The sequence below is a fragment of the Arvicola amphibius genome, chromosome 3 (assembly GCF_903992535.2).
Source record: "Arvicola amphibius chromosome 3, mArvAmp1.2, whole genome shotgun sequence".
In the NCBI taxonomy this organism is placed as follows: Eukaryota; Metazoa; Chordata; class Mammalia; order Rodentia; family Cricetidae; genus Arvicola; species Arvicola amphibius.
In genome coordinates this window covers 113,196,122-113,211,664 of record NC_052049.1, presented here as the reverse complement: position 1 = coordinate 113,211,664, position 15,543 = coordinate 113,196,122, and the positions used below count along the sequence as shown (strand labels likewise).

At 47.9% G+C, this 15,543-nt stretch overlaps 1 protein-coding gene across 3 annotated transcripts in view; it reads left to right on the top strand.

Moving 5' to 3' along the window:
* Tmprss4 (transmembrane serine protease 4) overlaps positions 1 to 9,133 on the top strand; it is a 32,165-nt gene extending 23,032 nt beyond the window's left edge. For all 3 annotated transcript variants that reach the window (XM_038324336.1, XM_038324337.1, XM_038324338.1), the window contains 8 exons: positions 1,267 to 1,368; positions 2,751 to 2,785; positions 4,336 to 4,495; positions 5,450 to 5,616; positions 6,476 to 6,574; positions 6,791 to 6,933; positions 8,053 to 8,202; positions 8,612 to 9,133. In XM_038324336.1, the coding sequence (XP_038180264.1) occupies positions 1,267 to 1,368; positions 2,751 to 2,785; positions 4,336 to 4,495; positions 5,450 to 5,616; positions 6,476 to 6,574; positions 6,791 to 6,933; positions 8,053 to 8,202; positions 8,612 to 8,623 (868 nt within the window). In that variant the 3' untranslated portion in view covers positions 8,624 to 9,133. The remainder of the gene's footprint in view (positions 1 to 1,266; positions 1,369 to 2,750; positions 2,786 to 4,335; positions 4,496 to 5,449; positions 5,617 to 6,475; positions 6,575 to 6,790; positions 6,934 to 8,052; positions 8,203 to 8,611) is intronic.
* The last annotated feature ends 6,410 nt before the right edge of the window (positions 9,134 to 15,543 follow it).

Genomic DNA, 15,543 nt, shown 5'->3' with positions numbered 1-15,543 from the left:
GACCAGTAGACAGGCATTGCCAGTTAATCACAGAGTTCTCTCCATGGATCCCTAAAGCAGCCTCAATGTTTTGTCCAAGAGATGCTTAAGACAGCTAGTATGAACTCATCTGGCCTCTGCCCCTCTGTCCCCTGGTTATAATTTCTGCTCTCTCCCCTCTAGGGGTGACTCCCAACACCCCCCAGAAAGGGACACTGTCCCCTTCTACCCCTGCAACTGGCCCCTCCTCCACTGCAGTCCAGTCAACTGCAGTGTCAGCTGGACCAAATGCTGCAGGCTGTCTCAGTTATGAAACCTGGAGGATTTCCTGCAGCTCTTAAGGTGGTAGCCTCCAAGAATGTCTGCCTTTCTGGAGAGCACTGAATTGGAAGGAAGTCTTTCTTACCTAGGAATACAAAACCATAGGAAGTCCAATGTAGGAGGAACCCCTGGCTTGTGCTTCATTTTATAGAGGAGAAAATCAGGACTCAGAGAGAGCCACAGGACAAAAGTGACCTATCCAAGGTCACACACCAAGCTGGTGTCACAGCCAGCATATAAGAACTTAGGTCTTGAGGATAGCAGCCTCATCCCAGGTCTAGAGCCTGGTTCACCTGAGTGTGGACCAGCAAGCCAGATGATCCCAGATCTCTATGCAAAGCTTGGACTAGGAGGAGAGATTTGGAAGAGGCAGGTTTGGTGAAGAAAGGGCCAGAGAGCAGAGTAATTAAGGAAGGCTTCCTGGAGGAGGAAGAGTTAAATCCAGGGCTTGAAAGAAGACAAGTATGGATTAGCAGAAGGGAAGGGAGAAGGCAGTCCAGATTTCGGGAAGCTCCACCTAGACTCCTGTGAGAAAATGGATCTTCTCCTGTCTTGAAAACACTATCAAAGACAAACCAGATCTCCTGGAAAACCAGATATCCACATTCCAGTTCACTCTGTGCTAAGACTGGAGTTTATCTGGGACCCTTTGCTTTGTTTCTGCTGATGTGAACTTAAAGAGATGCTGGGGCATCTGAGGCAGGGAGAGAGCAGGGTGTGAGGAAAGTGGGCCCTTAGCCTTTCTGCAGAGCTCTGGGCTCTGGACCAAGAAAGCAAGACCAGGGCAGCCAGCCTTGGGCTGAGATCACAGAAATGTTCCTGTGATCCAGCAAAGTCAGCCCTGCCCAATAACCCAGCCCACCTGTGTTGCCCGCCCCTCTCTCTCTCTCTCTCCTGGAGAATGGGGGCTCTCCCTACCATCCAGTTCTAGTCTCTGCCCCAGCTCCCAGTCTTCTCCCTCCACAGTCAACCCGCTTTCCAAGCAGTGGAGATTGGCCCAGACCAGAATCTCACGGTGGCTCAAGTCACAGGAAACGGCCAGGAACTTCAGATGAAGAATTTAACTGGGTAAGTGAGGGACACCTCCTAACCTACAGAGGCTAACTACCACCAGAAAGCCACTCATGGCTGCAGCAAGGGGAACATGAGCCAGACACAAGCAAGAACTAGCCAAGCGGCTCATTAAACATCCAGGGTCCTGGAATCCCATTTTGGGGTTCACAGGGTATTATCTCTTGACTTTTTTTTTAATACAATGTGCATTGTCTTGTTCAAAGGCAGAGGAATGAACAATGACCTTCTATCTGTCCGAACAGTCAAGATTGTTCCTTCCACAGCTACTTCATGTTCCCTGATGAGTTGCCTGGTGGGCAAGAGCCCAAAAGGCGCGTTGTCCTTTTCCATAATTAGACCAAAGCAGCACCTCTGATGCTCCCAAGGCGGCTCTTCCACCCTCGCTTCGCCACTGTGTTAGAGCACAGCCGAATCCAGACAAACCCTGCTGCAAGGCTGCAGAGGCCAAGAGCAGCTGTCTTCTTAGCATTCAGGATACAGGACAGACGCTTACCATAGCCGATCTGGAGAGGGACAGGACTGGTAGTGACTATCTGTGTGATTCCTTCAAAATCCTGTTCTGTTTGAAAGAGCTGCAGGGTGGCTGGTGTAGCAGGCTTTCTTTTAGGCCACCAACCGGCTCCCAAATCATGACATGGAGACTTTTTATAGTTACGAATGTTTGGCTTTATCTTATGTTTGTTCACTAGCTCTTAGAATTTAACCTGTTTCTCTTCTTCTACGTTTTGCCTCAGGGCTTTTTACCTTTATCTTTCTTTCTGTGTGTCTTACTTTCACTGCTTCTCACGTCTGACTGGCGACTGCCTGACTTCTGGCCCCAAGCGTGTGTGTGTGTGTGTGTGTGTGTGTGTGTGTGTGTTTCTCCGTCTCTCTCTCTCTCCCCTCTCCCCAGATTTCTCCTACTTATTCTCTCTGCTCACCAGTCAGCTTCGCCTATCCTTCTCCTGCCTAGCTAGCTATTGGCTGTTCAGTTTTTTTTATTAGACCAATCAGGTGCCTTAAGCAGGCAAGGTGAAACAAATACAACACATCTCTATATCCTTAACAAAAACAGCAGAAACAAATGTAACACACCTACACATAGTTAAAGTAATATACCACAGTATAGACAGATATAACACAGCCTTGCCTAGTTAAATGTTCCACAACAGCCTGTACTGCTTCTCTACCTAGGGCTGCCTTTGCCCTGCCAGGGCTCCATACATGGTAGGGTGCATGCACAGAAAATGGGGATGTTGTGTCAAATAGAACCCCATTAAGTATTAATGCAGTTCTACACGGGCCCATGATGGAGGTCCTGGGGTTCTCCAGGACTAGGGGACTGGGTTAAATCAGCAATGTCATAAGGGCTGAGTTCCAGCCTGTCTCTCTTTCAGGCCCTGCCGCTCCCTGGTTTCCCTGAGCTGCCTGGGTGAGTACACCCCATCTCTGAGGGTGTGGGACCTCGACCAGCAGTGGGCAGGAAGAAAGGCCTTCATCTTCTTTGCTCTCCTCGACACTGGGTCCCACTGTTTGGGCTTACAGATCAGCGTTCCTTTGAGTGGTTAATGCTAAGAACTCCCTTCCACCCTCTGCCCACAGCCCACCACCTGAGTGTATAAGACTTTTATTTCTGTAATGAAATATTTGAGGCAGGATAACGTCAAGAAGAGTTTTGCTTAGCTTACAGTTTTAGAACCTGGAGGTCTAAGACCAGAAAGCCAACTTGGTTCGTCCTCGAGTGGGGCCCTAATGCTGGTTGGGGGCTCACCAAGGAATGTGGATGCTGCAAGGAACCAGACAGCAATTCAGGGGTGGACTCTGTCTTGTCCTAAGTCCTCACTGGAGCTCAGGAGCACAGAAAAATGTTTATACGCCTCTTAAAAGACCCTCCTCTTAAAGGACCTACCACCTAATAAACCACCACACTCAGGGCTAAGCTGCCACCTTTCAGGAGACACACTCAAGCTATAGCCCAAGTGTTCCAGGGACTTCCAAACAGGTCACGGGCTGGACAGAGCTTTATATAAAGACCATGGAAAGCAGTCCAGAGGAGTCTAGATCCCTCCACACCTTGCCAACCAAGAATCTCTGAGTGAGTGAGCAAGGGGGCCAGTTGAAAGTAGGGTTGGACCAGATGGCATTCAGCAGGTACAGGGCCAGGCAGAAGAGAAATGGTACAAAGGCTGTCTTCTTGGAAAGATCATCACAGCAGGGGGTGTGTGCAAGACCAGAGAGGCATGGGACAAGGCAAGGAGATGGCATTGGAGATTCTTTTATTTTTAATCTTTTTTTAATTATGGGATGGGTATGAGCATGTGAATACAACACCTGTGGAAACCAGTAGAGGGCGTCAGAGCCCCTGGAGCTGGAGTTACAAGCAGTTGTGACTCCAGTTGTCAGTTTGAGTGCTGGGAACCAAACTCAGGTCTCTGGAGGAGAAGGAGGAACCCTTAGCCACTGAGCCATCTCTCCAGCCCTAACACTGTTTTAACTCAAGTTCAAAGGTCAGACATGAAAGGTATGTCAGAAGAAGACAGGATTGCCAATGGGCAACCTCCCTTAACAGAAGGAAGAAACCCAGTTTTTAGAACTTTTATCTAATTTCCTGATACCAAAGTAACTTGTAACTGGCTGTTTGTTTACTCAGTGGGGAGCGTCTGGTGACTGTTCTGTTTAGTCAGGGCTTTCAAAATTCATGATTCTGCATCTTTGTTTGTTCTGAAGATGATAAATTGCTAGCACAATGAACATACCCATAATCAAAAATCTAAATTCCTAAACACACACCAAGTAGGGGGGTGGTCAGGCAAACCTGTGACGTCATGTCCATTATCCTCCAGTGAATGGTCCACCCACCAATGGTATAGGTGGGTTCTCCCCATCCAGTACCAATCCTGAGGGCCCTTCTCCAGGGCTTTGCTGAGGAGACTCCCCAGAAGCCTGACTTTTCCCTCCTCCCTTTTTCTCGGCCGGTTCCAGAATGTGGAAAGAGCCTGAGGGCTCCTCGTATAGTGGGTGGAGTGGAGGCCTCTGTGGATTCCTGGCCCTGGCAGGTCAGCATCCAGTACGACAAGCAGCATGTCTGTGGTGGAAGCATCCTGGATCCCCACTGGATCCTCACAGCGGCTCACTGCTTCAGGTAAGACTCCCAGCTACGAGGAGGCCGAGGAACAGAGGCCGTGGCCGCCAGGATCCCCTGGAAACCATTGCTGGGGTGCAGCAATGAAATAATGAGACACTGGTCATGATGTCCTTGTTAGGTATTGGGGATCTGAGCAGAGAGTGCTGGTCTCCAGGGTTGACCTCTGATGGGTGAAAAGCCTCAGGGACCCAGGGTCCTCACACCACTGCATACCAGTTCCACTCATGCTCCAGAGGTTCTCCCCACACATCTGTGCTTCCAAGACCTTGACTCTTCCTTTCCAGTCTTCCAAGACATGGCCCCCAGGGTCTGGAGTCACTACCTATGTCCAGAAACTGAACCAGCTATAGGCTATCATTTGGTCCAGCAGAGAGGGAGCCAACCAGGCCTCGGGAAAGGGTTACATTCAGGCCCTCTTCACCTTATTCATCCATTTCACTCAGCATCCAGTGAGCACCAAGAACCACTCCCTTCAGATCCTGGGCATCACATAGACCCACTGTCCCCTTCGAGGTACCTCAGTTTAGCTCAGGGGATTTTTACCTTTTTGAGACTGACAAAAGCTCTAAATCCGCTCCTGGGGAAAGTTCCCTGTGCATAGGCAGGACCTGGCAAGGAGAAGAATGAACGCAAGCCCACAACTCAACAGACCACAGTGCAAGCAGCATAGACAAGACCAAGGGTGCAGGAGAACCTGGCAGAACTCCAAGGCCCCGCAATGGGGCAGCCTCTTCCCAAACACTCCAGGTGGAAGTTTTCTTGGGCCCTTTTTAATAAGAAACAGAATCATATTTCCTTTTATAATCTAGCTTCAGGAAGGTGGCTCCTCAGACAGCTGCCTCCACCACTTTGGTCCCAGTCACATGGTCTCCTAGCAGACTTGGAGACCTAGCCTCAGGCAAAGCCTCAGTGTGATTGGCTCCCCCCTGATCTAGCCGTCTTCACCCCTAGGAAGTATCTTGATGTGTCCAACTGGAAGGTAAGAGTCGGCTCAAGCAAACTGGACCACGTTTCCTCCTTGTCTGTGGCCAAGATCTTTGTCACCAAGGAAAATGCCCTGAACTCCAGAGAGAAGGACATTGCCCTCGTGAAGTTGCAGGTGCCACTCACATTCACAGGTGAGAGGTGGTCCCTGGGAACAGAGCCCCTCAGACTGTCCTTATCCCACCCTGCTAAGCAAGCAGCCTTGGACACGTCATGTTCTTTCTAAGACCTCAACTTGCACATGGGTGTCCAGCTAATATATCATCTCAACATTTCTGGTGCCAGGGGACCTGCCCTGACTGCCAACTAACGTTCACACCTGGCCCTGGCAGAGATTCTTCAAGTCTGTTTGTTCCATTTGGAAGATCCAAGTTACCTGATCTTGGAGTTATTAGGACCTTTTTTAAAGAATTGTCTAGTCTGTTCCTTACCCATGACCAGTGCTCAAGACCTGGCACAGTAACCCTGACAAAGGTCACTGTGCCTCTGCTTGCGTTCCTCCAGGAACAAGGAACGTAGTGTTTCCTGGGTTTTTTCTTGGTATGTGTTTATGTGTGTGTTTATGTGCTTGTGTCAGAAGACAGAAAGGATGGGGCGGGGCGGGGGACAGCCCAAGTATTGTCTGTGGTTTCAGGCCACAGGAGGGAGCTTGAGTAGGCCAGTTTAAGCATGCTTGAAACTGGAGAATGAGAATAGTTGTCTAGACTGCAGAGATTGGTCTCTAGAGGTTTAATATCTAGCCCTGAGGTGGTTTAGGGCAGAGAAAAATATTGACTTGATTCATATGAGTCGGGTGATGGTGAATGAGGTCCGGGGTGTGAACTCCAGATTTAGATACCGAGGGCCTCACTGACAAGTAGCTTGTTCTCTCTAGGAATTACCTAATCTAGTCACACTTAGACCAGCAAAACCCCCAACTTGTAAAAGCACAAAATATAGAAAACAAAACAAAAAATCAGTCCTAATATAGAGTCTTCTCTCTATTCCTGGCAGGCACCGTCAGGCCCATCTGCCTGCCCTTCTTTGATGAAGAGCTCATCCCAGGCACACCAGTCTGGGTCATTGGATGGGGCTATACAGAACAAAATGGTGGTGAGTGTTGGGCTCAAGACCTCAGATCCCTTACGTGAGGGTATTTTATTAGCCTCCCCCCACCCCCCGATCAGTAATAAGGTAGAGGAACATCCTTCAGAAAAGCCCATCCTAGCTGACCAAAATTCTAGGCATCAAAGAGTATTGGTGGTCCAGAAAATTAATGGGGGCTGGGAGTAAAGACAAGAAAGAGGAAATATGTTTTCAACCTCCCAGGGAAGATGTCTGATGTGCTGCTGCAGGCATCCGTCCAGGTCATTGACAGCGCACGGTGCAATGCCGAGGATGCCTACCAGGGGGATGTTACCGCTGAGATGCTGTGTGCAGGTACCCTACAAGGTGGCGTGGACTCCTGCCAGGTGGGTCCTCCAAAGACCATGGGGCGTTCTGTGAGTAGGGATGTGGGTCCTGGAAACGTATGAAAACCTGCAAACTGGATGCCCACATGAAGCCTTGCAGATTGTAGCACTCTGTGGTTAAGGAAGGTCTGGTAAAGATAGAAGAATGGATGGGTGGGTAGATGGAGAGATGGAGCTACATGAGCAGAAAATTTAAATGTGTATTGTAAAGATGGCATTGCCACCTTCTCTACCCAACCCTCATTTCCCATCATCTGTGATCCCTTTGAGGACTGACCCCAAGTCTGTTTTCTCTGTGACTACCCGTATACTGCTATACTTTACGAGAAAGACCATCTCATGCTAGATGGGCTTTGGTACATGCCCCCTCTTCCCATCTCCATGACCACCAGGACTTTTGAGCAATTCCTATGTACCTTCTTACCATCCCATACCTCCTGAGAATCTTTGGAGCCCTTTTTAATTCAAATTTCTCAGCCTCCTCCCATCCCCTGACACTAAAACCCTCATTCAAGAGCTAGCTGTCTCTGAGCCATCTCTTGTGGGCCGTGAACATAGCAGATTTAGAGACGTGTCTGCCCTCCAGAAACTCCTGGTAGCCACAGAGAGGCTATGCGAGCAGGCAATCAGGCCGCAGCAGCGTTACTAAGTGCAGAGAGAGGCCGTGAGTGTGGTTTTCACTGCTTTGTTTTGTCATCTGCTCACTTATTGGCTCTGCCTACCTATTTGATTGTAAACTTCCCGGAGGGGAGGGGCGCAAGGGTCTTTGGCCTAGTTAATTGAACCTCGGTTATCCAGAACGGGATCAAACATAAACAGACATTCCATTGGTGGCTCGATCGATGTAGGAACGGCCGGGCTAAACAAAATTCAAGTTGTTAGTGTGACTTATGACCCTCTGAGAAGGCAGGCAGCTGCCCTCAGTTTAGTTGCCCACAGATGGGCCACAGGAGTAAAGAACGCTGAGTACCGTGAGCAAGAAGAAGGGTAGAGAAGTCAGCACACAGAGCAATGGAGAGTGCAAGGGAGCCAGCCAATGGGTCAGTTTAGGAACAGGAGGAGAAGGCCCCCTTCATCTGGCCTGCCCTCCCCCGCAGCTCCTGTCCTTGCTTTTCACAGGGTGACAGTGGTGGGCCTTTGATGTACCACTCCAACCACTGGCAGATAGTAGGCATTGTGAGCTGGGGCTATGGCTGTGGGAGCCCAACTAACCCTGGAGTGTACACCAAGGTCACTGCCTATCTCGACTGGATCTACAATGTGCGGACGGTGAGTGCTTTAGTCCTGCGGGGAGCCCTCCCTCCAAATATCTCCCCTAAGGGCATGCATCCTCCTTAGATTTGATTTAAATAGCTCTGACAAGCTTTTACATCCCAAATGCATTTCTCTCCCAGCAAGCTGACAGCCTGAGATCTCTCTATTAAAGCAGAGATTCCTTAGGTTAGCAAGATCTGTGGAATACAAGTACCTCAGGGTGCAGAACCCACCCCGAGCTTTATCGTTCTCTACAACTAGAACAAGACTGCTGGACCCTTTCCAAGGGAGAAGATGCTAACCTGGCCCCTGGAGGGGAGAGCGGGCGAGGGAAATGATCTTAGGAAAGGAAAATGTTGACCTTGTCGCTACTTTCTCAGGACATCTGACTTTCCCTTTGCCGTTGTCTTGTCTTTCATTCTAGTCTGAGATGTAACACTGCTGTCTGCCACATCCGAAAGCAGCTTCCCCTCAGACCTGCCTGATACGTCGAAGTCAGACACAGGGCAAGGGCCTCCTTGGACACAACCCTGGTGTTTCCTGCAGCATCCAAGGACGCAGACACACATGTTGAGGAGTGCCCAGAAGTATGTCAGGTGTGCCGGCTCAACCACCCATGCTTCTCCCGCAACCCTCGGGAGACATGCAGTCCATGGAGGGAATCCAGACTGTTGACTCAATTCTCAGATGTGCTATTCAGCCAAGGAGACTCTCTCTCACACTAAAAGAATGGAATTCAGCTCTCTCCTTAGAGCCCAGAACACTAAGGGCTGAGCGGCGGAGAAAAAGGTCCAAAGGGCCTTTGTCCTCTTTGCCCATTCTTAAAACCACAGTGATAGGAAATCAGGCAGCTCTAACAGAAGACGCATAGTCTAGTGTTGGTTCGCTTTCGTTGCTGTCACCACCTACCACTGAGGTCACTATCATTAAACAGGTATGAAAAATCTTTGGCATAGGCTTCCTGGACAGCTTGATAAGAATCCAACTAAGACTGTGACACCTTTAGTCTTTGGCCTGGTATTGTGTGACTTTTCCCTGGAAAAGTAAACAAATGTCCAGTTGATACTTATAAGGTACCAAGGACAAAGCAAGGAAATAATTTCACCTGAGTCTAGATTGCTGAACCAACAAGTTTATTGGAGCTGCTTGCAGGTGCATGGGTAACTTGAAGGCAGCTGCATCACCAGAATGCCCACCTCCAGCCTAGACGATATTACATGAAGGAGGCATCATTGGAATTCTCTACCCAGAGCTCACACAGAAACACTGACACTCTGTCCTGCAGATCCACCTTTGCTGGCAATTGGTGACTGCTTGTATATACTTGGAAAGGGCCTCATGAGTCTTAAGACTCTCTGGGCTTCTTGTACTTTGTAGGTTTCATAACCGACACCTTTCATTAGCTTTCTATATGTCATAAGCCTCCTTCCTCTTTCCAGGAAGGGATATCTCAATTCCGAGAAGATATAGACAACACTCCACCCCTTCCTCCATCTCTTTTGTTTGTTTGTTTGTTTGTTTGTTTGAACCTCTTCTTCAGCGATATTCCCTGAGCCTCAGAGGGGTCTTAGTAAGGGGTTCTACTGCTGTGATAAAACACCATGACCAAAAGCAACTTGTAAAGGAAAGGGTTTGTCTCATCTCGTAATTCTCAGGTCACACTTCACCACTGAGGGAAGCCAAGGCAGGAACTCAAGGCAGGACCTAGAGGCAGGAACTCAAGGAAGGACCTAGAGGCAGGAACTCGAGGCAGGAACTCAAGGCAGGACCTAGAGGCAGGAACTCAAGGCAGGACCTAGAGGCAGGAACTCAAGGAGAAGCCCTAGCAGCACGCTGCTTACTGGATTGATCCTCACATATTACTTATCTCACTTCTTTATACCACTCAGACCAGAAGTGGCACCACCCACAGCCGACTGGGTCTTTATCAACTAGCAGTTAAGACAATGTCCTACAGTCTTGCAAATGGGCAGCATAGATGGAAGCATTTTCTCAGCTGTGATTTGCCTTCCCACTTTTGACCCTAGCTTGTGTCAAGTTGATACAAAGCTAACCAGGATAAGTGGTTATTTTCTTCCACTTCACTGGGCCACTAAGCCACAATTGTCACTTATTCTTTTTTTCTTTTCTTTCCTTTTTTTTTCTTCCAAGACAGTTGTTCCTCTGTGTAACAACCGTGGCTATCCTGGAACTAGCTCTGTAGATCAGGCTGGCTTCAAATTTATAGACATATGCCTGCCTCTGCCTCCCTAGTACTGGGATTAAAGTCATTTGCCACCTCCACTTGACTTGTCATTTATTCTATATATATATGTATATATGTATGTATGTATATTATTGATTTTTATTGAGCTCTACATTTTTCTCTGCTCCCCTTCCTATCTCTCCCCTCCCCTCAACCCTCTCCCAAGGTCCCAATACTCCCAATTTACTCAGGAAATCTTGTCTTTTTCTACTTCCCATGTAGATTAGATCCATGTATGTCTCTCTTAGGATTCTCATTGTTGTCTAGGTTCTCTGGGGTTGTGAGTTGTAGGCTTGTTTTCTTTGCTTTATGTTTAAAAACTACTTATGAGTGAGTACATGTATAATTGTCTTTCTGGATCTGGGTTACCTTACTCAAAATGATGTTTTTTAGTTTCATACATTTGCCTGCAAATTTCAAGATGTCGTTATTTTTTTCTGCTGTGTAGTACTCCATTGTGTAAATGTACCACATTTTCCTTATCCATTCTTCAGTTGAGGGGCATTTAGGTTGTTTCCAGGTTCTGGCTATGACAAACAATGCTGCTATGAACATAGTTGAGCACATGTCCTTGTGGCACGGTTGAGCACCCTTTGGACATATACCCAAAAGTGGTTTGCTGGGTCTTGAGGAAGGTTGATTCCTAATTTTCTGAGAATTGCCACACTGATATCCAAAGGGGCTATACCAGCTTGCATTCCCACCAGCAATGCAGAAGTGTTCCCTTTTCCCCACAGCCTCTTCAGCACAAGTTGTTGTTAGAGTTTTTGACCTTGGCCATTCTTACAAGTGTAAGATGGAATCTCAGAGTTGCTTTGCTTTGCAGTTCTCTGATGGCTAAGGATGTTGAGCACTTCCTTAAGTGTCTTTTAGCCATTTTAGCTTCCTCTGTTTAGATCTGTACTCCATTTTTTATTGGATTATTTGTTCTTTTGATAACCAATTTCTTGAGTTTTTTGTATATTTTGGAGATCAGACCTCTGTCTGATGTGGGGTTGGTGAAGATCTTTTCCCATTCTGTAGGCTGTCATTTTGTCTTGTTGACCGTGTCCTTTGCTTTACAGAAGTTTTTCAGTTTCAGGAGGTCCCATTTATTAATTGTTTCTCTCAGTGTCTGTTGTCACTTATTCTTAACAGCTAGTTATAAGTTTCCACAGCAACTACTGCCAACAGCAAAAAAGAAATAGAAAGAAATCCCTTTCCATAACTAAGGCTGACAGCAATAGTAATCTATGGATACAAGCATCAACGTCTAGAAGGCAATTTGATAGGCATAGCATATTCATTTAATAGCAGCAATAGCTTCCCTGGACCTTGGAGCCAGAAACTTCTCTGGCAACAAGTTTTTGTTGTGGCTTAAATCATACTAAATATGAGTTCTCTCCCGTGCAGCAGGACTTCAATCCAACCGGAAAGCAGCTAGCCACACCCATGACCGTGTGCCACTATTACACCACGGCCACATCTCACCAATCACTACACTGGTCATGTCAATAACACTACCACAGGGTCAATAACAGCAGGACTGTCAACAGTTCTCCCCTGGCAGTCAGGATAACAACTTCTGGCACTGAAAACAAAGACAGGGAATAAGTTACCAGGTCAGCTACATTCTCATTTCTCTCTGTTTCAGTCAAGGTGTGCGGTGTCTTCAGCAAGAAGAACTTGCTACCTAGTTCTGGAATGCAATCAACAGCAGTGGCAATAACGTTTATGGTTTAAGGGACCTCAGGGCTTCCCCAGCCAATGACTTATAGGGTGGTAATCCACGTCTCACACATGATTCTATTCGGTAACCTTCCGGCTTCTGGGTGTGCCTCCTCCACCCACAGTGTCTTCACTTGAGCGCTTTAATTGCTGGGTTTTACCATTCTTCCAGATGCCTTTCCAAATCTGTGAGATATTCAAGGTTTCGCATTATATAATGAAACTTTTTATAGAAGATAGACAGCCTCTCTGAAGGCCCACTACCATCTGTTCCAAACAAGTGCCAATTGGTCTTGAGAGTCAGCAGCCAAGGGCACAGTTAGAATAAAACGTTAGCAAGCTCCAGTGCCACATGAAAGATGCCACCACTGCGTCAGTTGTTACACCAATGAGCAGAGTTGGCCGGGTACAGCAGGTGGATGGGAGACCGCCGTCATCCGGCTCTCCACAGTGGCCTTAGCGTTCTATTGCTGTGCAGAGACACCACAACCACAACTCTTATAGAAGGAAGCATTTAACTGGGGCTGGCTTACAGTTCGGGAAGGTTAGTCTGTTATCATGGCAGGGAGTGTACAGTCTCACACAGGCAGACAGGCTGCTGGAAAAGTAGCTGAACATTCTACATCTGGATCTGCAGGCAAGAGGAAAAGAGAGATTCTAGGCCCAACTCAGGGTTTTGAAACCCCAAAGCCCATCCCCAGTTGTCGCGACCACCTCGACCAGCAAGGAAGACACGACACAGACTCTTCTTTCTACAGTTTATTCGGGAACCTTGAACAATCTTCTGAACCCTGGGAAAAGCCAGCCCAAGCTAAAATAGCCTCTGAATAGCCAGCCCCAGCAAGCCACGTGGGAAATGCGGATAGGTCCAGGTTCGCGAAAGCCAGCCACATTCTCAACCTAAACCATATATGGGAAAGTATATGACTGAGAGCACATTCTCAGACTAGACCATATATTGGGATAGTACATGACTGAGAGCACTCACCCACGAGGGGGGTGGAGGGCGGAAACCAGCGCCAGCTTCAAAGCGCAGCACAGCACAGCTCTCTTCACCCAGTGACACATTTCCTCCAATTATTCCAAGAAGGCCACACCTCCTAATCCTTCTCAAGTAAGGCCACTCCCTGACGACTAATCACTCAAATATATAAGCCTATGGGGGACCATTCTTAGCCAACCCTCCACAATAATCCACAGTAATTTTCAATACATCATCCATCTCCTCATCTGCCCCACCCCCAACCCCCCCACTGTGGGGCCATTATGCATCCACCTGCGTCCAACAGGCTTAGCAAGGCTGGCTTACACTGCTTGGCTCAGCCTAGAGCCAGAGTGTTGTACGTGTTCTTGTGTGACACTGGTGCCTGCTCCCCACTTCTGTCAGGTTCTCAGACCTTGTTACTTCTCCATTGCCCACCTCTGGTTCCTGAAGAAGCTGAACAAAGCTTCACCCTTCATATGCCTTCTTGCAGGGGAGAAACAAACACAGCATAACTAGGGGAGTAATAGTGCACTCCGGGACAAGCTTAATATTTTCACATGTATTTTTTTTGTCATTCACTACTTCTTTTTGAAATTTAATTATTAATTTTGTATGGATATTTTGTCTGTATGTATGAATCACTTGGTGCCTGGTACCCAAAGAAGCCAGAAGAGGGCACTGGATGCCCTGGGACTGGTGCTAAAGAGGTTGTAAACCAGAATGTGGGTCCTCTGGAAGAGCAGCCAGTGCTCCGAACTGCTGAGCCACCAGTCCAGCCCCCACTCAGTACCCACTCAGTGCACACCTTTGGTGAAGTATTGCTCAAGGTCTAAGCCCCTTTTGGGGCTCACCTGAGCAGCATTTAGCTTTCTGTCATCCCCAGCCCCTACCCAGGCTCAACACAAATCTTGCCTCATTTGCATTCAAGTAACCCAGGCAGGCTCTGTGGCTGGCTTCCCCTTTTTGTTCATATGTTCCCGATGACTCTACCTTAGAAACCCAGCCACATGCCAGTCTAAATTGCTGACCTGTCAGAGCCTCTCCTAAGTTGTAAAGATTGAATTCAAGCCCCACGCCAGCCCTAAGATCCCTGCTACTTAGCTTCTTTCTGAACGCTTTTCTCTGGCTCAGTGAACTAGAGTCCAACAACACCTCTTCCATACTAAGGCCCGTCAGAAACATCTATCTTTCCTTTGCTGTCTTCCAGACCTTGCTGTTCATGGGGATCTCAGCTAGTGCTAACCCTCATAAGAACCAGTCCATCAGAGACTAACCCCAGCTAATTCAGCCTCAGTCTAAAAAGGGGATGGGTAGTTCTATTACTGTTTTTGCTTCCACAGCACTCAGACTGACCTCCTGCACCCCAGTGTCTCACAGACTCATTTCCGCTGTGAAGGTGCTTTCATTTCCTGTCTACAAGTCCTTCCCAATCCAAAGAGCTCCGATGCAGCACATTCTTCCATCATCATAGCTTCCCATACTAGGCCATTATGAAGGTCCCTGTCTGTATGTTGAATAGTGAACTTTCTCCTCTCTGTACTAAGGATTGGACCTATAGGGAGGTTTCTATCACTTCTACTTCACTACACACACACACACACACACACACACACACCGTCCCCATCCCCAACTGTCCGATGTTTCCCAAGAGTTTCTGGTTTTGAGATTCCAGGAAGGGCTATTTAGCATAGCTCTAATCTGGGTGGCCTTTTCTTTACCCCCTGCCCGCTGTAGAAACAGCAGGGTGATGCCTCTACCTCACCCTCCCTTTCCTCCACTTTTTCTGCCAAATGAGAGGCTAGTGAGGATGATAGATAGCATCCTCATCTCTTCCGCTCGCAATTCTTCTCATTCAGGCAAATTCTTCTGGACAGACAGCCCACCCTGAACTGCATGTCTGATTACCCACAGCGAAGCCACACAACTGTCGCCACAATGTATTCAGAACCCTATTTCAAAAGTACTACTACACTAGGCGATTGCTATACAGTGTCTTGTCCATTGGCTGTGTGGGAGGCCTTCCCATTCATTAAAGAGGCGTGCTACCTGTCCCATTAACTTTTCCTGGAAACACATGAGCAAACATTTATTGAGCTCAGATAGGGCATCAACAATAAGCAAAAGGAAAGATTCCACCCTAGTCTACCCCAGGTGAGGGCTTACGCACAACAGTAAAAGGAAATTGTGGGCAGGGATAGCACTAAAGAAATGTCTCCCTTCAACAACCACTGACAACTCATATATCCTTAGGGAGGGGTTCATGCCCCTGCATCTACGGTACTGTCTCAAACTACTCATGCCCTATTGCCTGCCTCTTTATGATGGAATATTAGTGAGCCCCAGGCTGTGAGGAAGTAATCACAGCCCTTCTGAGTTCAAGTTAGCAATGGTCATGCCATGCCCAGAGGACAGAGTTTTA